This window comes from Arvicanthis niloticus, chromosome 14 (genome assembly GCF_011762505.2).
Source record: "Arvicanthis niloticus isolate mArvNil1 chromosome 14, mArvNil1.pat.X, whole genome shotgun sequence".
NCBI classification, from domain to species: domain Eukaryota; kingdom Metazoa; phylum Chordata; class Mammalia; order Rodentia; family Muridae; genus Arvicanthis; species Arvicanthis niloticus.
Window position 1 is genome coordinate 53,026,732 of NC_047671.1, and position 23,632 is coordinate 53,050,363.

The 23,632-nt window shown below is 44.7% G+C and overlaps 1 protein-coding gene and 1 pseudogene across 2 annotated transcripts in view; one reads left to right on the forward strand and one right to left on the reverse strand.

Moving 5' to 3' along the window:
• Positions 1-23,632, reverse strand: part of Pkd2l2 (polycystin 2 like 2, transient receptor potential cation channel) — a 43,782-nt gene that overhangs the window by 16,854 nt on the left and 3,296 nt on the right. For both annotated transcript variants that reach the window (XM_076912845.1, XM_076912843.1), the window contains exons 4-12: positions 22,400-22,656; positions 20,304-20,525; positions 10,254-10,482; positions 8,247-8,417; positions 7,614-7,795; positions 5,581-5,701; positions 5,077-5,178; positions 2,227-2,291; positions 655-712 (exon numbers count right to left, since the gene is read on the reverse strand). In XM_076912845.1, coding sequence (XP_076768960.1) covers positions 655-712; positions 2,227-2,291; positions 5,077-5,178; positions 5,581-5,701; positions 7,614-7,795; positions 8,247-8,417; positions 10,254-10,482; positions 20,304-20,525; positions 22,400-22,656 — 1,407 coding nt within the window. The remainder of the gene's footprint in view (positions 1-654; positions 713-2,226; positions 2,292-5,076; positions 5,179-5,580; positions 5,702-7,613; positions 7,796-8,246; positions 8,418-10,253; positions 10,483-20,303; positions 20,526-22,399; positions 22,657-23,632) is intronic.
• On the forward strand, positions 12,728-13,834 carry LOC117720048 (protein SET-like; annotated as a pseudogene).

Below are 23,632 nucleotides of genomic sequence, written 5' to 3' on the forward strand. Positions count from 1 at the left end.
TGCTAGGTGAAGTTTTTCATACATACAATTTTAATTCTCATATCTTTTATTTCAGGAGTGGTTTATTGAATTATGGACTTATTTTTAGAAAGTCTTGAACTGTGGAAAATGTTACAAAAGGATGCCCAACATTCTCTTAGGGACTCGAAGTCCACCTATATATACATGTATGTGCACATATACTCACACAGACAAATATACAAGTAAATCTTTTTAAAATGCTGACTGTGGTAGTCCACACTTGTAAATCTCAGGGCTGAGGAACCAGACAGAAGAACCTCTGGAGCTCACTGGCAAGCCAGTCTAGTCTAATTGGTGAGCTTCAGGCCAATGAGAGATCCCACTTTAAAGGGGGTGGATGGCCTTACTGAGATAATACCTCTGGTCTGTGTACATACCCACCTATATATGACATACCCACATATACATGCATGCATAAAACAATCCCCAGACTTGTGAAAATTGACATGGGTCCTTTTAATAGAAATGATCTATTTATATTAAATCCTGTAAACTGTTTACTGTGATAGATGGGAAAGGCTCCTAATTATGAGAGGTGTATTGGAGGTGATAACTGTTGCTATAAAATAGTTCTATTAATCAACTTCTACTAAAGCTATCCCTTGTGTTTAGAAAAATGAATTAAAACCTTACGCTTTCATCAAAGCCTTCTTTTCTGGCTCGTTGGGTCAAGTCTCCAGTGGTTCTCCTACTAGAAATACAAAATAAATATATGTGAGTAAAAAGGGCACGCAACCAGGACCACTCAGACCTACAGCAAGGGCTGGGCTGTCTTCTTTCTGATGACAAATGCTGCTCATTAAGAAAATGTAATTACTAGGGTCTTAGCCGTAAAAAAATAATCACTTTTTCGTCATTAACAAGCACAAGCATCATGCTAAGCACAAATCCCGTTTGTAAACTATTGTAAAGTGTTTTTATTTCGATACTTAAGTTGTGTTGCTGCATGTAGACTAGAGCTGCCTTATACTTGTGCAAGGGAGTTTGCTCTCCTAACTTCCTGCCAGAGCCTTTCCTTGTGGCAAAACACGGGCTGTGTGTGCTGTCTTTTCAGTGGGTTCTGGCATGCCCAAATCCTCACATGGGGCCATGTCCTCTACCACTGGAGTGCGTATTAGCTCCAAACAAGTGTTAAAAGAGAGTTCCACAATGGCTCCAAAGCTCACTGGCTGTTATGTGAATCTGGTGTGCTTAGATTCATGGGCAACCTTAACTTTCATCATTTCTCCCGAAATACTGATAGATGTTCCCATTTTAGTATCAATCTAATTTATGATTTCTTGACTTTATGATACAGAAGGAAAACCATGCCCCGCCCCGCCCCGCCCCGCGCCCCCCCCCCCCCCGGCTTTTTTTTTAAAGACAAGGTTTCTCTGTGTAGCCCTGGCTGTTGTGGAACTCACTATGTAGACCAGGCTGGCCTCCAACTCACAGAGATCCACCATCTGCCCCTGCCTCTCAAGAGTTGGAAATAGAAGCTTGTAAAAGCATGCACCGGCACCGCCTGATACAGAAATCGTATTTTAAAATTTGAATTTTGATCTTTTCCCAGGGTCAGAATATGTGGTAAGACTCTAAATACTCTGCACAGTAGCAGGCAGCCGACCTCCCTGTTGGCATGTATGTGGTCACCAGGAGAACAGTCAACACTACAGTTGGCAGTGTAGTTAGTGGATTTTAGATATACAAAACAAATAAATTACATGATAATCAACACATAACAAATAGGATTCTGGCAGTAACCCTGTCCTAAGTTGAATATCTGTGTGGTGGTTTGAATGAGAATGTCACCATCTGCTCCTCTATTTGAATGCTTGATCTCCAGTCAATGGAACTGTTTTAGGAGGGATTAGGAGGTGTGGCCTTGTTGGTGATGTGTCACTTGGAGGTAGGCTTTAAGGTTTTAAAAGCCCATGCCTTTCCTAGTTAGCTCTCTGCCTCCTGTTTGTGGATCAGATGTCAGCTCTCGGTTACTGCTCCAGCGCCCTGCCTGCCTGCCTGCCTGCCTGCCTGCCTGCCTGCCTGCCTGCCACCCGCCCGCCCACCTGCCTGCTGCCATGCTTCCTGCCTTGATGGTCATGGACTCTAACTCCCTGGAACTGAAAGCCTCAAAGTCTTTCTTCTAAAAGTTACCTTAGTCAACAATAGAAAAGAAACTAAGATGTTCTTTATAGAATTTGAAAATGATAGAATTGAGTATCTTACGTTTTCTTGTCTTCAGTATCTTGAGCTTTTTTGAGTCTGAGTTTCTCGAGAACATTAAAGCAGCTCTGGTTTAATTAAAAAAGAGTTTGAGAATTTATCAAAAGTTGTTTCCTGTAGTCTTTATATTCAATCAAGATACATGAACTATGACATGTTTGCTGTAAAGACTCCTGCCTAAGAGACATCCGGCACAGCACCGTGGTCCTCTCACTGTGCCGCTACCTTGCATCTTGCCTTTATGAAAGAGCAAGGGGGCTTTGTCAGGAATGTGGGCAAGGGTCATTTAAAAGCACTAACGTGTGAACTGGGAAGATGGATCAGCAGGTAAGAGTGACTTGGTATTCTTCGAGGGACCAGAGTTCTGTTCCCATCACCTGTCAGGCAGCTCACAGTCACCTATAACTCCAGCCTCAGGAGAACCCAGTGCCTCTGGCCTCATGGGCTCCTGCATTCACAAACATACCCATACACAGACACACCTATTGCCCTGCTAATTAAAGTTGAAGTCTACCATTGACCAGATAACCTGAGCTCAGCCATAACGAGGAATCCCTTCTTTGGCAGGGTTTCCCCTTCTCTGACCTTGTCTGAAGAGTTCAACACCCCCACCACACCCACACCACTACCTGCAAAAATGTCATGTAGCCTTGATTAAGATTACAGATTCAACTTCTTTTCTCCCAATATGAACCCAAGAACCCTTTCAGACAGCACCTGGGATTCCTGAAATGCTCTCCAAGCTAATGAGGCATTTCGGTACTGGTATTACAAGCCACATGCAGCCAGTGACTTTTGTATCTTGGATGTTTCCACCCTGCCCCATCGTCCCAAACTACTTAAGCCCTGAATCACCCCAAGTAAAGCTGATCTGCCTCCCTGCAGCTGATCCTGGTGTGTCTTCTTCTTTGTAGGGTTTCTGAACCCCAAGTGTATCCTCTCTGCTCCCTTTGTCCTCATGGATGCATACCAGCTTCCGATCCCCGAGGGCAGGGAGGGTCACACATATCCATACACACAGTTAAAAACCTTAAAATTTTTAAGTGTTAACATGGACTGCTTTAAGTATGTAAACACTCTTATGTTAACAGTATTCTCTTACAGATAACTTTCAAGACAAAGGTCTAAGCTCCACAGGTCCATAGCTACTGACACCTCTGTGATGTGCTCTTGGAATTGCCGGGATGTACAATTTGGTAGAGGCATGCTGGGTGGTTTTATTCAACTTGGCACAAACTAGAGGCATTTGAAAAGAGGAAATCTCAGCTGAGAAAATGCCCCTACCATATTGGAGTCTATGTGGTATTTTCCTGATCGATGATTGAGGAGGGAGGACCCAACCCACTGGGGGGGGGGGGGCAGGCCACCCTGGGCCCATTGTCCTGGTTGGTGTAAGAAAGGCTGTGTGAGCCGGGTGGTGGTGGCACACGCCTTTAATCCTAGCACTTGGGAGGCAGAGGCAGGCGGATCTCTGAGTTCGAGGCCAGCCTGGTCTACAAAGTAAGTTCCAGAGCTACACAGAGAAACCCTGTCTCGAAAACAAACAAACAAACAAAAAAAGCTGTGTAAGCCAGTAAAAGCAGCACACCTCCATGGCCTCTGCTTCAGTTTTTGCCTCCACGTTTCTGCCCCAAGTTCCCTTGATTACAGACTACAAGCTATAAACTGAAACAAACACATTCTTCTCTAAGATTATTTTAGTCATTGTGTTTTATCACAGCAATAGAAACCATAACTAAGGAGGTAAGGCAGGTACGTAACTCAGAGTGAGCCAGAGGTCAAAAGGATGGCAGATTCCACTCTGTCAAGAACAGAGAGTTGACAAGAAAGAGAAGAGATCTGAGAATAGTTCATGGGTAGAGAGTGGCATGAGCAGAAGGCCGAGTGAGAATGTGCATGACGCAGTCAGTACTTAGGTTAGCAGCACCCGGGAGGCACAAGTAAGGGACAGACTGCTGTTGATTCAGGGTCAACCTGGTCCTGGTCCACACAGCAAGGCCCAGCCAGAGCTGCTGAGTGAGACCAAGGCTGGAAAGGTAGAAACTCTGGCTCATGGTAGTTGAAGATGGGATAGAACTGTGAGGTGTGCAGGGGGTTGGGGAAAAGAATGGGGCTTGATTCCCGAAGGAATCTGCTAGAATCAAAGTTGGAATGGCCTGGGGTCAGGTGGGAACAGCTAAAAGGTGTCATCGTATGGGGAATGAAAGCCCTGACGATCTCTTGGAGGCAGTGAGAATTGAAAGGATCCTTGAGATTCCACAGGTGTGAGCAAGACAGTGTCTGCAGAGAGGCTGCAAGCCTCGAGGACAGTGATGTTTGAGCTAGGGGTACCTGGGTAAAGCTGCCATGAACGGCAGGGGAGTCTGGGTAATGCTGCCATGCACTGTGGGAGGGCAAGGCAGACAAGGCAGACCGTGGAAGCTTGCTAGGATCCAGCCTGATAAACACTTACGAGCAATGGGACACTTTCCATTTACCATCTGACAGTGCTTTGTAGTTAGTATTTAGTATGTGACACTCTGAAATAATTTTGGATTAATTGTCAAAGCCAGAGGGGCTGCGGGGGATGTGGCTCAGTTAAGGCTGCTCACCTGGCATGCGCGAAGCACTGGCTTCCACCCCAAGCACTGCATAACTGGATGTGGTGGCACTTGTCTATAATGCCAGCACCCAGGAGCTACAGGCAGGAGGACTGTTCAGATTATTCTCCGCTATACAGTGAGTTTAAGGCCAGCTTGTAGACCTGAAACCCTTTCTCAAACAATGAAAAGACCCAGAGGGCGCATGTCTCTCTGGAGGGTTTAAGTGATACACAGTTTTTAGAATTATATTTAGGAAAATATATTAACTTACCTTCTTAATTAATTTGCCAAGTTCAAAATCTGGTCTTCTGCCAATTGAATAATCAGCCTTCACTTCAGAATAGGTGTCATTAATTATTGCCAAGAACATGTTCTGGGGAAGAAATATTTAAATAATTATATCAATAAAAATTTACTTAGGGGTGGGCATATAGTGTTAGAGTGCTTGTGTAGAATGTTAACAGCCTTGAATTTGGTTCCCCAGAATCCCAGCACATGCACACACACACACACATACACACACACACACACACACACACACACACACACACGCATGCACGCACGCACGCACGCACAGACACAAAGCTGGGTAGTGGCTCAGGTGCCCACAGTTTGGCTACTTGGGAAGCTGAGCAGGAGTCATTTGAGCCTTCCTCAATCAAAGCCATGCCACCTAAACCTCTCCAAACAGCACCACTGGGTGGGGACCAAGTGTGCAATGCCACAAAGTGTGACTAGTGTGCAGTGAAGAGGAAAGAGTGGGAGTCGTTCTTACCAGGAGCACAAAGAACACAAAGAAGATGAACGTGATGAAGTAGATGGGGCCCAAGATCCAGTTGGCCTGCTGGATGCCAGCGAAGTTAAAGTCCCCGAGGACAATTCGAAACTGTGCAAATCTTTGGTGAGAAGAAAAGCATTAGAAGTGTTTCCATCTCTTCATTCACATACTTGACAGCTGGGAGTTGCTAACAACTCTGGCTGCATAAGACATATGCATTCCACTTTCTTTTTTTCTTCAGTGTTGGGGACTAAAGCCAAGACCTCACACATGCTAGGTAAGTGCTCTACCACTGAGTCACAACCCAACTCTTCCTCTCTGGCTTCAGTTATGCAGTGGCAGCATCCTAAAGACGGACCCAGCATGGTAGAACATGCCTATGATCCCAGCACAGGAGAGGCTGAGGCAGGAGACCAGCCATTCAGTGGCAGCCTCTGTAACATTGCAAATTTAAGTGTTTTGTAGGCTACATGGCACCCTCTAAAAAAGTAAAAATTTCTCTAAGATCACTAGCAAGTTCTCCCAAGGTGAGGCTATGTAGACAGCTCCTCTGGGACAGGGCCTGACATGCAGGCATGAGAACTTGAGTTTGGGTCTCAAGTGCCTGTGCCAAAGCTGAGCATGGAGGTCTACGGGCAGGGCAGAAATGTGTGCATCCCAGGAGCTCACTGGCTGCCAATGAGTGAGCTCTAGGTTCAGTGACAGACCCTGCCTCAAAAAAATAAAACTGAGGGGTGGAGGAGGCAACTTAGCAGGTAAAGAACTGACTCCCACACGTTGTCCTCTGACTTTCACATGCATAACCCCCACCACACACACACACAATTAAAGACAGAGTAGAGCCATCCAGGAAACACCTGATACCAACCTCTGGTCTTCTCCTGTACATTCACCTGCACACGAGGCCACACAAATACATGCGTACAGCACACATGTATCATACACACATACAAGGAAAAAAAAAGTCCCCTGAGGCATGATTAGAGGCACTCAACAGCTGACCCAGTAGTTCAGGCAATGGTAACTGTCCTGTTTCTTTCCTTGTCCCCACACATACAATGGAGTATTACTAAGCTACAAGGGGAAGTGACATCCTGTGACATTTCTGCAGGATGGAAGCAGAGGACACCATGTTAAACAAAAGAAGCCACAAACAATCATGGGACAAGCTGCCCTACTCTCATTTGGGCAGCAAGCACTCCATCAACTGACCTGTATCCCCAGCCAAAAAAATAAGTAAATCTATGAAATAGATTTCACTTTTGAAGAAAAGCTTGAACATTTTTGCAAGGCACATAACTATTCACTTCTATAGGTTTGTTTGCAGTTACTGGTTGCTTTATAAACCTAAATCCCCCTCCCCCCCCCCCTTTTTTTTTAAACTGGGTCAACCTAGTTAGGCTGGTCTTGAACTTGTGATCTTCTTCCCTCAGTCTCTTGAGTTCTGTGTGAATATAGGCATGTGCCCCACACTTTCCTTTTATAAAGCTATTTTTACATATTAAAGATTATTATACATTTTTGTATTTTTAAGACAGAGTCTCAAAATATACAGCCCAGGTTGGCTTCAACTGAGATCCTTCTGCTTTGCCTCCTGAGTGCTGGGTTTAGGCACGCACGACGACACCTAGGTTCAGAAGGCTGCCTTAGAGTGTAAGTCTGGCACATAAGCAAGGAACAACTGTGTTAACAGGGGAAAAGATTCTAGAAATGATGCCCCTGTAGAAAGCACTGACTTCCTTCACTCCAAGAGTAAAGGCTACCGGAACCCTCGGACCCACCTACGTTATTTTAGGTAATAATCTCACTTTAAGTGAAAAATTATTTTTCTGACTTGACCTACCAATGACTGAAAAATAGATACCACCTCCTAGTTAAGTTCTCCAGTGGCAGACTTCATTTGTATGGTATTTAGCCTTAGGTGAAATATAGAACCAAGCTTTAAGCGAGCTACTTATCATATGACATTCTGTGGGGTTTTTTTTTCCAGTCAGAAAACATTTGTCTTACATTTATATTAAAGGGCTTACATGGAATTTTGAAAAGTAGAAAAGTCGTCAACCTGTGACCCAAAAACAAGAAATGCCAGCTGGGCATAAGCGGAGAATATGATGAAGAACATGATGGCGAACCCCACTATGTCCTTCATGCAGCGGGAGAGCGTTGATGACAGCTGAGACATCGTCTCATTGAAGCTTATGAACTTGAATATCTGAAAGAGACACAGCACAACAGTCAACACAGCACAACAGTCAACACATCCCAACGGGGCTGCTTAAAATCGGGTAAACTGATTTCAGAAGAACTTGCCAAATAAAAGGAAGACGGTGATAACCACGGGTGTTTGGAGATCTATAAGCACTCATTTAAAGGTCAGGTTGATTTTAATTACTTTTTGGGGGATTTGCATAGGTGATGGGGGTTTGTGGGACAGTATACCACAGCACATATAGAAGTCAGAGGACAACTTGTGGGCACTGGTTCTCTCTCTCCCAAGGTGCAAACTCCGGTCACCACGTTTGGGCAATAACCTTACCCAGTGTGCCAAATTGTTTCTAAAAATATCTCTTCCTAGTGGAGGAAATACTTTTCCTCCATACAAGGTAGCAGTTTTACCAATACACATATCTACTGGATTATGTACTGGAGTGAAATATAAATACCTTTATCCATGCAAAGAAGATAGTGATGGCAATTATATTGTTATAGTAAATGTGCCAGTATGCAAGAAAGTAAAAATCCGGATAGCTTTCAGTGTCTTTCAACAGCTGTCCGAGTAAGAAAAAACTCTGCACGTTACAGTGCGCGTAGAAAGACACAGCCAGGAAACAGAGCTGGAAGGGAGAAGAAGGGTTAAATTGGAGACCGTTTCTGTCTCTGTCTCTCAGCTTCTGAAGAAACACATGAAGAACGTTCACTAAATGCTTAATAAAAAGGGAGGGAAAAGATGGGACATAGGCTTTAAAATAATTCTGCTAAGAGTGGCTTATCAAGTCTATTTTTGTACCAAACACAAGGGAGCCGCCTGCCATCCTCACAAGCCTTCAACTCCTCAGAAAGAGACTTGGTCAAGCTCTGAGTCCAAGAGCATACAAATATCTCTTTTGTCAAGTCTACGACAATGATTTTGCTTTTACTCTGAACTCCACACATCTCTGTCGTCTTTGGTCCCAACTACAACACAATGGAGGTAACAGAAGGCCTGCCTCACAGCCCAATGATGGGTGTCCTTCCACGAGCCTGTGGTGTGAGGAGGTCACACTGTCTCCGGCTCTAGAGCCTAGATAGGAGTCCACCTCTACTGTGACAGAGCCCCCAGGACACTGTAGCCCACAGCACCTTGCCTTGGCTTCCCGCTATCCTGTCCAGCTCGCCTTCCAGCTGTGGTCTTGGCTGACTCTCTGCTTGGCAGGGTGACAGCCCAGTCACAACAGAGATGCTATAGCATGGAAGTAGAATGCTACAGAGTGACACTTAGAGTCACTGTATATCATGAAGAGACACTGTTTCCTGGCCTTCCTAACGTGCCAGCCTGTTACTCAGTTGTCAAAGGGCTTCTAGGCCACCACTCATCAAAGCTTAGTCTTTCCTACTGTGTAATACTGCAACAAAAAACCTGCGGCCTACACGAACTGACCTCCTTAGAATGCTGGAATGAACCCTTCGAAAGATGACTTCAGATCCCGGTCATCGCTGGCATTGGAGACTTAGAACTGCTTGAAATTGCCCTTTGGCTTTTCTTTGACAGAAACACTTCTACAGATTAACATTTGATGTTCTGCTCTTTGTTGGACATTATTAGGGAAACTAGAAAGGTAGAGGGGCATTCTGCTTTCTGGTGTGTGATGTATGCATGTGTGTACAGATGCATGCATCTGGGAGTGCAAGCAGAGGCCCACAGAGGGTGTTCGTCCGTCCATTCATCCGTCTGTCCGTCGGTCCGTCCATCTGTCGGACTTTCCCAAAACCGTTGGGTCTTTCCCTGAATCAGGAGCTAAGCTGACAGCCAGGCTCAGCAACCACCCCACACAGTGCTGGGGTTACCAGCTTCTTCATATGGGTGCTGGGGAGTCTGACTCAGGGCTTCATTTGCTCTATCCACTGAGCTATCTTCCTAAGTCTTTTTCCCCCCTTGCCTTGACCTTCTGGACCCTCCTACCTCAGGCTCCCAAGTACATGGATGGGGCTATAAGCGCTCTTCGCTAAGCCTCATGCAAATACATTTTGGGAGTGTGTCTATCAAGACCTCCCATGTACATTAAATCACAGCACTGGCACACACTTTAAATCCCAGCGCACAGAAGGCAATGGTGGGCAGATCTTGGAGGATTAAAGGCCAGTCTACATAGTACATTTGGTTAGGAGAGGAGAGAAGGGGGGGAGGGGAGGGGAGGGAAAAATGATGAGAGGAAGAAGGAGAGAGAAAGTGGGGAAGGAAGAGGGGAGACAAGGGAATTATTACTTATGGAGTCCCTAAGGCTTTTGCTGGCCCTCTCAGAACTAAATCAGAGAAAACAGATTTTTCTCTTTTAGGGGCATAGGATTAGCTGTTATAACAGCTCATTTCCTATTTGGTACTTGTAGCTTTTGAAGTCAGTCTTGGATGGATAGAAAATCCCTGTAGGTTCAGATGGGATCCCCGTAAGCCGTGCCTCTGGCTGTGCACTCACCACCAACAGCAGCAGCTCTAGCCAGTTCCAGACACTTCTGAAATAGGCGGACTTAAACTCACTCAGCTTTCTCAGTTCTTGTGTTATGAAGACAAAAAGGAAAATACAAAATATGATTTCACAGGAGGCAATGAAGTAATCGTAGTAGGAGATGTATCTGATGAGCTTCACAGAGTAGAACTGCCAGGAGGTGAGGAGCCCGCCCGTGGCCGGGAACTCGGCCAGCAGCCTAGAAAACCAAGGTTGTGAGTGTTTACGCTTCAGTATTCAAGTCGCTGTAAAATTTCTAAACCAATGATGACATGCTAATCACTTACTTTGTACAAATGTGTTTCCATTGGGGCTGGGGAGATGGCTCAGCAGTTAAGAACACTTCCTGCTTTTCCAGAGAACCAGAGTTCAGCTCCCCACATTTACATGTGGCCTTGGAAGCCCTGACTCCAGGAGACCTGACATCATCCTCCAGCCTCTGCAGGTACCACATATCCACATGGTGCACACATACACATGCAGGCAAACACCCATACACATAAAATTTTAACAGAAACTCAGATGCGGAAGCCGGATGTCAGACAGTCTGGCTATAGAGTGAGAGCTGATTTTTTTTTTAAAAAGTGTCTCCTTGGGCTCAAGAGTTCAATAAAAATCCTTCCATTTGGGATGGCACCCACATGCACCGCAGACACAGGGACAGCTCAGCGCCATCTCTCTGGCCTGTCTCTGCTGCTCTTGGGTCTGTCGCTTCAGGAGAGCTTGCTTGACAGACACACTATGGTCTGGCTTTGTTCAAGCTGAACTCGCCTTTAGCGCCAGCCAGTTCCTCAGCTCAGGTCCTGCAGTACTGACATGCATCCTGCTCTAAGGGCAGAGTACTGTCAACGGGATGATCAAATAGCTGAGCCGAGTCCCTGCCAAGTGGAAGTGGAAGTGCTCAGTGTTTTCTACCTTTGGATGTTACTGTCATTGCTCTGGGTGGCAGAGCTAGCAGATTTCTTGTGGTCTGTGAAGTGGCTGCCATTTTGCTGGATTCCCATTTATATACGGTCTTGTTTTGGGTCAGTGTGCCAAGGAAGAGTGACTGACTCTTCAGGCCCCATGAACACAGGCTTGTCAAATGTAAATAGGCAAGTACCAGGGGACGATGGAGTGCTGTTGCGAGCTTCTGGTCCTACAGTCACAGGTCTCTTAATGAACCAATGATGTCATCAAGCATCTGAGTGCCAACGAGCACCAACTGGGTCACTGCGTGGAAGAGACCCTTTGCTGGTGATGGCTGTCCAGTCTGTGGAGACCCAGATCTGTCTGGCAAACTGACACCAGAGTCCTGAGACCAAGCCAAGACCCTCAAAATGGTCCATCCACAGGGCCTTCCATGCCATATGCATCTACAGCTATTCACTCCAGAAAAGAGTCTCAATAAGAGCGTGTCTGGTGTATCAAGCACCATTTATAGATAGCAAAACCTAACCATTCACCAACTTATAAATGCTGCTCTACAATTTGTTTTACACATGTGTGCATTTGCGTGTGCGTGTGCATGTGTGTTCATGCATATCTTGGTGCAAATGAGGTCAGAGAACAACTTGCCAGACTCCTGACTTCCCCCTCCACATGTGGGTGTCAGGGACAGAACTCGGTTGTCAGCCTTGGTGGCAAGTGCCTCAATTCAGTGAGTGATCTTGCGCCCCCCCCCCCCCCGTGCTGTTTTTATGACACCTCCAGAGGCTTGTTCAAAGGTGGCTAGTGCTAACTTAGGTGTCCTTACTAGGGACATCTTGATGGCAAATGGCTTTCAACAGAACTCCTGGTCCTCTATTTGTCTTCGGAAGATAAAGGAAGCCCTTTATTAGTCGTATTTGAGACTTGGTCTATCTACACCACAGTAGCACATACACAGAGTATTTATCAGTCCTGAAATTTCATTTTGGGTTTCTTTATACTAAACTGAATTTTTCTTTAAATTAACAAAAGTCATAGTTTTATGACATTAGTATCATCAGTCTGAGTTAACCCTTCAATTGTATATCTGCTGGCTGGTTTTTATGTCAACTTGACACAAGCTCGAGTCACTGGAGAGGACAGAAGCTCAATTGAGAAAATGCCTCCATGAGCTCAGGCTGTAGGGCATTTAGTGATTGATGCGGGAGGCCCAGCCCATTTCTGGGCTGGTGCTCCTGGGTTCTATAAGAAAGTGGGCTGAGCAAGCCGCCGAGTGCAAGCCAGCAAGAAACTCTGAGTCAGCTCCTGCACGGCCCCTCATGATGAACTGGAACATGAACTGGAACAACCGGGACAGAAGGGGAGATAAACCCTTTCCTCCACAAGTTGCTTTTAGTCACAGCTTTTTAATCTCAGCAATAGAAATCATAACCAAGACAGTATATATGCTGGAATACATATGAACCAAGCTTTTAAAAACACGGTGGTGGGCCATGAGGAGGAGGTGGTTGTGGAGGAAGAGGCAGAGGTGGCTGCAGCTCAAGGCAATGAGAAGGGAGCAGAGTCCCAGAGCCCAGGCTCCCTGCCTTCAGTGAGAGCCCGGCAGGGGGCTCACCACAATGCACCTGGCCTGTCTCAGTGTCAAGCCCCACAGGCAGTGCCAGGCAGCCAGGGGGAGAGCAAGGAGGGGAAGCCGCTGGCCATCCCTTCACTCTCCTTCCGAACCTCAGAGGGCACCATGTTCAAAGCCAGTAAAAAGGAGCTCAACTCCAATCATGACAGGGCCCAGGAGGCCTCAGAAAAAGAACAGCAAGAAGCAACTGAACATATTGATGAAGTACAAAATGAAATAGACTTTAAACAAGCCAGTGAGGAAAATTTGAAGTAGAACAAAAACATAGCTCCGCCAACCATTTTTTCCCAAGAGAACAGAATTGATCGCCAAAATGTCAAATTTGGGGGTAATAACATTTGTCAACCATCCACAAGTGTCTGCACTGCTTGGGGAGGAAGAGAAGGCTCTGAATTATCTAACCAGAGTTGAAGTGACAGAATTTGAAGGCATTAAATTAGGTAACAGAATAGATTTTTATTTTGATGAAAATCCTTACTTTGAAAATAAAGTTCTCTCCAAAGAATTTCATCTGAATGGGAGTGGTGACCCGTCTTCAAAGTCCACTGAAATCAAGTGGAAATCTGGAAAGATTTGACCAAGTCATCCGCAGAGTAAGGCCAGCAGGAGGTGGCGGCAGGAAGAGCCAGAGAGCTTCTTTTCCTGGTTTACTGACCATTCTGATGCTGGTGCTGACGTGGGTGCTGACCAGTTAGGAGACATCATCAAAGACGATATTTGGCCAAATCCCTTGCTGTACTATTTGGTTCCTGATATGGGTGTTGAAGGAGAGGCAGAAGATGGTGATGGTGAGGATGAAGAGGAGGAAGGGTTGGAAGATACTGACGAAGGAGATGAAGCTGAAGATGATGAAGGGGAGGAAGGAGAGGATAACGGTGAGGATGACTAGCACAGAAGATTGATGGATTCCAACCTTTTTTTTAAAATTTTCTTTTTCTTTTGTAATTTTTCTCCAGTCCCTGGGAGCAAGCTGCAGTCGTTTCCTCCCCGTCCCTTTGTGCTCAGCCGCCCTGGTTTTGAGGTCTCAACATCATGGTTCTCAACTAATTTGGAGGAAAATACCTTGAGCAAAATACAACAGGAAAAGAATCTCCATGTTTCTGTTCTAAATCATTCTTATCCTTTCTTGTCTCAAAAACTGGATTCAATAACACCTCGGTGCTCTGTGGGGAAAAACAAAAGCCCTCCAGTTCCCTTGGCTCTGCTGGAGGCTGGAGGGTGCTAGCCCCTGTCGTAGCAGTGCATAGAATTCTAGGGTTTTTCTTTTCTCTGTATATTGGGCTCAGAAAGACAGATACATGTTGCTAGCTGTCTGTATTCACAGAGAGACACATGTATCTGTCTTTCTCTTGTTTAATAAAAAGAAAAAGAAAAAAAGAAAAACATGAGGGTTATAGGTGGTCAGCGGGGTAGGTCTGAGGTGTGTAAGTGGGGATCTAACAATACTGCTTCCTCTTTGGCATATTTAATTGTGATGTTTAACAGACATCCTTGCAGGTTAAGGTGACACTTTTAAAATAAAATTCTCTCCTGACAATGACTTGAGCCTTGCCACTCAGTGGAGAAATCAGCAGAGCCTGTGGAGTTTTATCTGGAGTTGGCATTCTCTGTTGTAACTTTATTTTTAATTTTTTGCTTCCCCCCCCTCCCGTTTTAGGTGGGTTTTTTTTGTCCCCCCCCCCACTGGAAGGAAAAAGATACTTATTTTTAAATGTTGAAGTGTACAAGTTGCTTTGTTACAATAAAATCAATGTTTACACAAAAGAAAAAAAAAAAAAAAAAAAGTGGTGATCAGTTGGCAGGCTACCTCAGGCTTGCCCCAAGAGCCTGACAATCAGTTCAATCCCTGACCTACACATGATGGAAAGAGAGCTGACTCCCACAGAGTGTCCTCTGTCCCTGACACACATGCCATGTGGAGCATGCCCTTAAATAAGTGTAATACACATGATGGCAAAGTGACTTAATGACCATGCACAAGCTCACCCCTGACATTTATGGTTGCCATAGTGACTCATTTTTATTCATTAACTGTCTGAGTCTTGGGTAGAGTCTTACACACAAAACAGGTGCGATCAGAAAGGAGGCTTTAATCTGGGGCTGCATTTTAAGTCATTGTATAATTTTCTTCCTTCAAATGCTGAATGTAAAGTATATCATAAAACATTTTTAAATAAGTTAAGATATTTATAGATTAGCTTCTTATTATTGGTGTCCCCTTTCTATTCCCTGACGAGGCACACAGCTCAGAGAACATACTGAAAAACATGTGGAGTAGTAATGTCTCTACCCAGAAGCCACTGTGCTATGGCTACTGCAGCAGCTTGGGGCGGGGGGGGGGGGGGTTCTCTCAGAAACCACAGATCTTAATGTCAGAAGGAGGAAATCGGTTGTTCTTCTTGCTGGTGTCTTAGAGACCTCTGTGGCCTTTAAAAGTCAAGGTCACACAATCTAGAAAGACAAATATTTGTTTAGGCATTGGGTGTTAGACATGAAGAGCTGTACAAACAAGCTTTCTTTCAAAAAAAAAAAAAAACCCAATATATATAAAGATTTTAACGTCGTACACTGCTGTTCCAGTTTCTCCACAATTTTTGGTAATTAAGAAGAGGCAGTAATTTAGAGAGGCAGCGTTTTTACCACAGTATTACAGTGTAACCCAACTGTGTGCACAGCTGTGTTCCTACCTGAAGATATGAGCAAAATATATTGGCACTGAAATAAAGTGCCGCCAAACAGATACAACCCAGCAACAGAACAGTTTCCTCTTGCGTGCACAGTGCATGCTCACCACTGGGTAAGAGACGAAGCATATGCTCAGAGCAGCAGACAGAAAGGGGATAGCACAGTCCGGCTTGGTTTCACACAGTAAACAGATAAAAAACCATGCTCAGCCGGGTGGTGGTGGCGCATGCCTTTAATCCCAGCACTTGGGAGGCAGAGACAGGCGGATTTCTGAGTTCCAGGACAGCCTGGTCTACAGAGTGAGTTCCAGGACAGCCAGGACTAAACAGAGAAACCCTGTCTCGAAAAACCAAAAAAAAAAAAAAAAAAAAAAAAAAGCCACGCACAACATTATATATACATAGTTTTTTTGAGACATGGTCTCTCTTCATAGTACTGGCTGTCCTGGAACTCAGCTTGACCATCATTTCTTACACACACACACACACACACACACACACACACACACACACACGCCTGGCAACAGTAAAACATTTCCAAATGTACAATGACTAAAACTTAATTCAAATCAAATGTGCGACGAATCAGACCTGTTTCTAGCTGTGCCAACCAGCAGTGCATGGCTTCCCTGCAGCCTATATTCCAAACACACAGCAAGGCACTGGGCACTGCATCTCAGCACACACCACCAATGCAGACTGCCTCACACACCCGGTGACATTCCTGACTACAGCACCAATTAGTGTTTTTACTGTACATGCAGCATTTTCTGCTCCTAGAGAAATGGAATGATTTAATAATGGGCAACAAAGACTCAGTGTTATCCTACCGCCATTTCTGAGCGTGTATCTAAGCAATAGATCTCTGAATTATACTGTGGTAGAACATCTGACTTAAAAACCGATGTTCGCAGCCAGATGTGGTAGTGCACACTTTTAATTTGAGCTCCTGAAGGGCAGAGGTAGGGGGTATCTGTGAGTTCAAGGCCAGCCTGCTCTATATATTGAAACCCTGTCTCAAGTGGGAAAAAAAAAAAAAGGGAGAAAAAAAAAAAAGAAAAATGCTATTTGAATTGTAGACTTGAGTCATTTAAAAATAACTTAATGAGTTTGGCTTGGAATTAGGACAGAATTTTCAACAATTTCTGTTATGGCTCTGAATGTACTTCTGCCATCTGGTACTATTTACACTGCATTGACAATTATAAAATTAAAATATGTAGGTATCAAACACTCAGCTGAGATGTAATTATATGTATGTCAAAAATTGTGGTACAACACACTTTATAATTTACTATCGGCAATGTTTGACTTGTATGTTTATTTTATATATCCATGGACCTGGAGTCAGGTAAAATATCTTGGGCCAAAAGTGTCCAAAAGGAAAAGAGTTAAAGAGCTGTGTGGGGGATGGTAGGCTTTGATTCAGTTACTGATGGGACACCGCAGTTAACCAGTTCACAGTCTGCTGGGTTTGTTATTTGTTATAATGAAAAGTAATTTTTTGGGGGGCGGATCATGGTTCTGGAGTTAAGGGACTGAATCTAGTGAAGGCAAAGGCATTATACTGTGAGAGTGAGTGTGAGTGTGTGTGTGTGTGTGCATGTGTGCTTGTATGTGTGTTTGTATGTGTGTGCATGTGTATGTGTGCTTGTGTGTATGTGCACTTGTATGTGTGTGTGCATGTGTGTGTTCTCGAGCACATGAGTGTGTGTGTGTGTGTAAATCTGTTGATTTCTCAGTGCTTAATGGCATAAGCATAAAAATTTGAGACAAGAAACTTGGACTTAATGTCATTAAGAAGAGCTTTTCCTGTGACTTAAGGAATGTCCCTGTGTTTCCAGGGTATTTAGGACACAGAAATGGTTGTGTCTACTTTATCATGCTCAGGAACATTGGAAGGGGTGAATGCTAGGAAAAGTTCCCATTTCCTGAGGGAAAAGCAAGAAGGACAGTGGAAGTTACGTGCTCAGGGGCTAGTAATACGTATCAGGAAGATACATGTTACTAGTCTGTCAAGTTTTCATTGGCAGTGTTACTAGTCTGTTAATATTTTACAGACTTTAAAGGGCATGGCATGTTTTGCTGTTCACTACTGCACAAGGGCAAACTTTCCTAGCCTGTGTAAACTCAACTCCATATTCCATTCTGAGAAAAAAAATGTAAGACCTATGAGAAAAAGGAGGTTCACAGACTTTCCACGACCCTGTTGTCTGTCTCTCTGGTAGCTATTTCCCACATCTCCTTCCAAACAGAACACTGACTGTGTTCAGTTATTTGCCTATCCCATCCCTCAGGGAAAGCAGGTTGACTCTCCAGCCACAACCATGCTCTGCTGTTTATTTCCTAGTGTGTGATTCTAGAACCTCCTCCCCTCTGTCAATTACCATGGCCTGGGGCTGGAGGGAACTCAGTAAAGCACAGAACCATCTGCTGTTCTTCTGCACATAGGACATCTTCCTACAGCTGCTTTTGGTCCACAGTAATCCTGGGGAGCTTAAGATAAGGATGACACCGAGGATGATGAAACAGAAATCACACACAAAAAAGAACTAGACTTTTGTACTTAACATGAAAATTATTTGCCCTGATTCTGGAATTGCTTCTACATGGCAGAAATAATTTGTGTGTTGCTATTTAAAACATTGTAAGTTGGCTTTTTCTTTTACAACAAAAGCCTCTAAACTGATTCAGAGGTCAAAGAGCTAAGATCCAAGTTAGATCTTGTATTGATTACTTTCTGTTAGATAACAAACCAGTCTTCAAAGCAGCAGCTTATAATAAATATTTCCTATGCATCTGCAGAGTTCAGTTGATCCAGCTGGCTCAGACTGATCTCAGCTTGGCTTGTGAATAGATCCATCATTTGACTGGCCCTACTCAGCATCTTCGAGTTGACTCTTCTACCTGTTCATCTTCCTCCTGGTTCCAGAAAGTCCACACACACATACCCTTCTCAAGGCAACTCCAGAAGTGTAGAAAGCAAACCAATACACAAGATCATAACCTTGTTATTTGCACCATATATGCTAACATCTCATTGACCAAAGCAAGTCACAGTGGTTGAGCCCAGCATCAAGGGTTAGAATAGACCGCTACAAAATTACATGGCAAATTTAAGAAGAATCAAAGCTACTTTGCAGTGTATAATATGCTGTAAAAATGTCTACGATGTGGCCATGGTTGCATGTCACTTGAAATTTAAATAACTATGAGACAACCATATAAAAGCCCAGTTGAAAGTAAACCGAAATGTGTGTGTGTACATATGTGCAAATGCGTGTGCACACTCATGAGCAACATAGGTCAGAGGTTAGAACTGGGGTCTTCCTCTGTCACTTGTCACTATTTATTTATTTAGAGATAGGATCACTCACTGAACCTGGAGCTTACGAATTTGGCTAAGCCAGCTGAGCTGTCAACCAGAATTTGTTTGACAGCTCTTCCCCCCAGCGCAGGGTTTACCCCGCACTGAATTTGGCTTTTACATGGATGCTGAAGACTGACTCACCCAGGTCCTCGTTCTTCCACTGTGCCCTGGTCTTTTGGAGGGAGAGGGCGTTCTTTTTTGTTGTTGTTTTGTCAACTTGACACAATCCAGAGCTAACGGAGAAGAGGGCACAACTGAGACAGTGCCTTTGTACCGGCTGGTTTTGTGTCACCCTGACACAAGCTGGCATCATCAGAGAAGAAAGGCCTCCAGGCCCATGTAAGGCATTTTGTCAATTAGTGATCAATAGAGGACAGCCCAGCTCATTGTGGGTGGTGCCACCCCTGGGCTGGTGGTCCTGACTCTTATAACAAAGCAGGCTGAGCAGCAGCCCTCCATGGCCTCTGCATCAGCTCCTGCACGAAGGTCCAGCTTTGAGTTCCTGCTCTGACTTCCCTCAGTGATGAGCGATGATCATGAACTATAAGCAGAATAAACCCTTTCCTCCTCAAGCTGCTTTCTGTGGATAGTGTTTTATCACAGCAATAGAAACCCTAAGACATGCTGACAAGCAGGCACTTTGCCAATTATGTTATCTCCCCAGCTCCATAAACCAAGGAATTTTAGTGATCTGATTTTATGGAAAAATTATGACGTGTCAGATCTACACAATTCCAGAATGACAAGACCCTATGTCCTCAACACCGTATGAAACCAAAGTCTTGGTGGCCAAGACGACTTTGTGGGTGAAAGCACTTGTTACACAAGCTGGACTCCCCGAGTTTATTCCGGGAACCAACGGTGGGGAAAACTGACTCTCCAACACTGTCCTCTGACCTGCATGCCTGTTACTAAGGTGCAACCTGAGCACGGTTGCACACACACACACACACACACACACACACACACACACACACGACTATAAAACACAGCATATTGTATACAACTCTTCATGTCTCTAAACGTGTCCTGACGTAAGAAACAATGAGTGTGGTGTTGCTTCATTCTCTTCTGCATTACTGTCAGAAGAACATCATTTTTTTGTTGTTGTTGTTTTTTTTGTTTGTTTGTTTTTGGTTTTTTTTTTTTTTTTTTGGTTTTTCGAGACAGGGTTTCTCTGTGTAGCCCTGGCTGTCCTGGAACTAACTCTGTAGACCAGGCTGTCCTCAAACTCAGAAATCCGCCTGCCTCTGCCTCCCAAGTGCTGGGATTAAAGGCGTGCACCACCACCGCCCGGCCATCATATTTATCTTAAAGCTATGACATTAACTTCTGCACAGATGTACAGGACCTGTAAACACCAGGGAAGGCTTTGGATCCTTTAAAAATTCAGTTTCCTAAGATGAAGCTCCTGAGCTACTCACCTGATGATGCAAAACAGGTTGACATTAGCATTGTACAGTGAAAAATCAATAAAAACAGCCCGGGTCCCTCTGCTAATCCAGTTGTTCAGCCGCAGCTCAGCAAATTTGGCTTTGGTTTCATATTTTGATTTTGATAACGTGACTATATATCCTCCATCTCGGTACACACCCACAAACCCCCAGTGCCATGGGGCGGTGTGGGAAGAAGCCGAGTGTTTCCATCTGTGGGGCATCAAAGAAATAAGGAAGATGAGAAAGCATCCCAAGAACTTAAGGTAACCTTCAATTTAAAACAGTTGAAACAGAAAGTTCAAAGGTAGCGTAGACATTGTTCCAAGGGCCAACACCTAGCATGTTTTACTTGTCGTGGGCAATGGATTCATCCAATGGTTCTGTGGTACGGGTGTGTCTGCATTCACACAGACACAGACACACACATATAGACGACACACAGACAGGCAGACACACATACACACACATACATCTTATTTAATTTTTTGTCAAAAGTGTTTAAATTTTTTATTTCTTCACCTTTCTGACTTTTAACTTGTAATAGTTACAAGAAAGACAAAAGAAGAATACTTCCAGGCTCCGTACTCGCTTCCTCCAAACATATCTGAGAGGCATGTCATTACATTTATGAATTTATAACCTTTATAAAAATTATGTTAAGGCCTCACATATGCCCCAAACTCAGCCAGCCTGGGCTAGATATGGCAGTATCCTGAACAGTAAAAGTACAGTAAATTCCCCAAACTCATACAAAGAATAAGACAACACACATAAAGCAATAATTCTGGAGATTTGGGGGAGGCTGTTTAAGAAAGGGAATTATAGACTAATGGTTAAAGCAATCAGGTATGGCTGAGAGGCTAAGGACAGAAGCACAAATGTACAGGAGGGGGCAGAAGAGAGCTACAGTAACAGATCACTGGCCAGGACAGGAAATGTGATTATACAGTCACGCCACTAGGAGGATATTACTTAGAAACAGAAGCGCATAGTTACAAAAGAAGTGACTAAAAAACAAAGCTTAGCTGTTTCTAGGGAGCATGATGAATAGAAAAAACATTTGAATAACTGTAACAAATAGTAAATACAAAAAGGGTTGGCCTTATCCCATGGCCATGATTTTCATGGCACACCTGGCACCCTCAGCGCTGACACCAATATCACTGTCTAGAGGAGGTGGTGCCAGCGGCTTTGGCCTTTCACATTTCAGTGTAAGGTGGTGGGTCTGCGTGCCCCAGCCATGAGGGTCATGGACTCTAACCTTCTACAACTGTAAGCCCCCAACACACTTCTGGAAGTTGTTTGGGCGTCTTAGTACAGAAATAAAAAGTACCTAAGAGCACCTTTGGTGGGTATCATCAAATATGACTGAAGAGCATGACGGCCCCTTTTGGTACCGAAGCCACAGGCTTTACTTAAGGTGGGTGCAGCGAGGGAGGAGGAGGGCAGAGAGTCCCACAGATCGTCCCTCAGGATCCTACGAAGCTTTGGGCCACAGCTAGAAAAGCTACCAAAAGAGAAAATTTTGTTGTTTTGGGAGCTAGGGAGATGCCTAGGACCAGAGATCAGGTCCCCAGAACCTGCATAAAATCCAGTTGCTGGGCCATGAATCTGTAATCTCAGCGCTCAGGGGGTGGACAGGTTTGGCTCCCTGGAGCTCACTGGCTGTCCAGATGAACAGAATGACCGAGCTCCAGCTTCAGGGAAAGACGCCGTCTTAATAATGAAAGGTGGAGTGTGATTTAGAAAGACATGTGGTATTAATATCTGGCCTCCCATGCATGTGCACACACGTACACGCGCATATATGCATGCACACAGACTGATGTCCCCCTGTCCCTGCATTCACTGTAACTATTCATTTCACATACCACATTGACACCCAGTCCTCCATCAAACAGGGCCGCTTTTATATTGTAAGGTGCCACCATTGTCAGGGCTTCTTCCTGCACTATTTACACAGGAAGAACCACTCAACCGCAGCTCCCAGCTCCCATTATAGCTGGAAGACATTTTTTCAAAAAAAGTAATTTTGTAAAAATACAAAGCTAGTCGGGAAAAGCTGCTGATTTCACATTGCTTACTCTGGATTGTGTTTGAGGCCAAAGTCAGCGAAGTCTTCGTTTTCCACTGTGTACTTGTTGTAACAGTCGCTGACCAGTGACTGGAAAGCTGGGTAGATCTCACAAGTGTTGTTTCGGACTCGCAGCTGCCGCACTCTGGGGACGCCGAGAAGAATGTTCTCGTAGTAGATGCGGCTGCTGTTCTTTACGTTGTACTGCTGTTTGCTGCTGTACCACGAGTCCCAGTACAAACCTTCCAGGAGGGGTCCTTCCATGAACTTCAGAGAAAGGCAAGGTCACAGGGGAAAAAAACCTTCCTGACAACAGAAACTCTATTCACACGTGTGATCCTGAGTTAAGTACTGACCAAGGCGAAGGTCCTGGTGGCTGCTATGTCCCTGCCCTATTCTAATCGATCTCAAGCCCTGGACTCGATGTCCCCGTCTCTTCTCTGCCAACAGCCACATAGCACAATTAACGGAGAAAGGACAACGTGTTCTCCTCATTTTCTACGAGGCCGATGACTTAGGACTACTTGGACCTTATCTTACATCTGCCCTCGTTCTTACTAAACTTTTCTGGTCACTGTGACAGAATTCCAGATGAAACGCCTTAAGGGAGGAAGGAAGGATTTCAGTTAAGTTTCAGTCTGCCTTAGGAAGGTGCGTGAATGTGCCGCTCACTTCCTCCTTTTATCCATCCCCCAGAGTCTGTGCCACCGCCACATTCAGGGAAGGTCTTCACTGGTAGTGAACCTTTTGGGAAGACATGGTCACAGGCACAGCTAAGGGGCTGCTCTGTCAATCTAACTGCTTCTCTGTGAACCTAAGTTAGCCACCATCTCGGCCCGCACTCCACAGACAACTGTCTCTTTAGTAAATGCCCACTTCTCAGTGTGACAATGTGACCTCCGTCCACTCATTTCTACTTCATCTTCTCTATGATCACACCCAAACTCAGTTCCACATGAATGCACACAGCACATCATATTCTTAGAATACCTTTTTTTCCTTTTTCTTTTTTCGAGACAGGGTTTCTCTGTGTAGCCCCAGCAGTCCTGGAACTCCCTCTGTAGACCAGGTTGGCCGCAACTCACAGAGATTTGCCTGCCTTTACCCGTCATGTGCTGCGAACTGTCTGTGAATTTCTTTTTGTTTTTTTACCCCGGAGCTGGGGCTCAAACCCAGGGCCTTTCACTTACTAGGCAAGCACTGTAGCACAAGCTAGCCCAACCACCGGCTAATGGGCTATCTA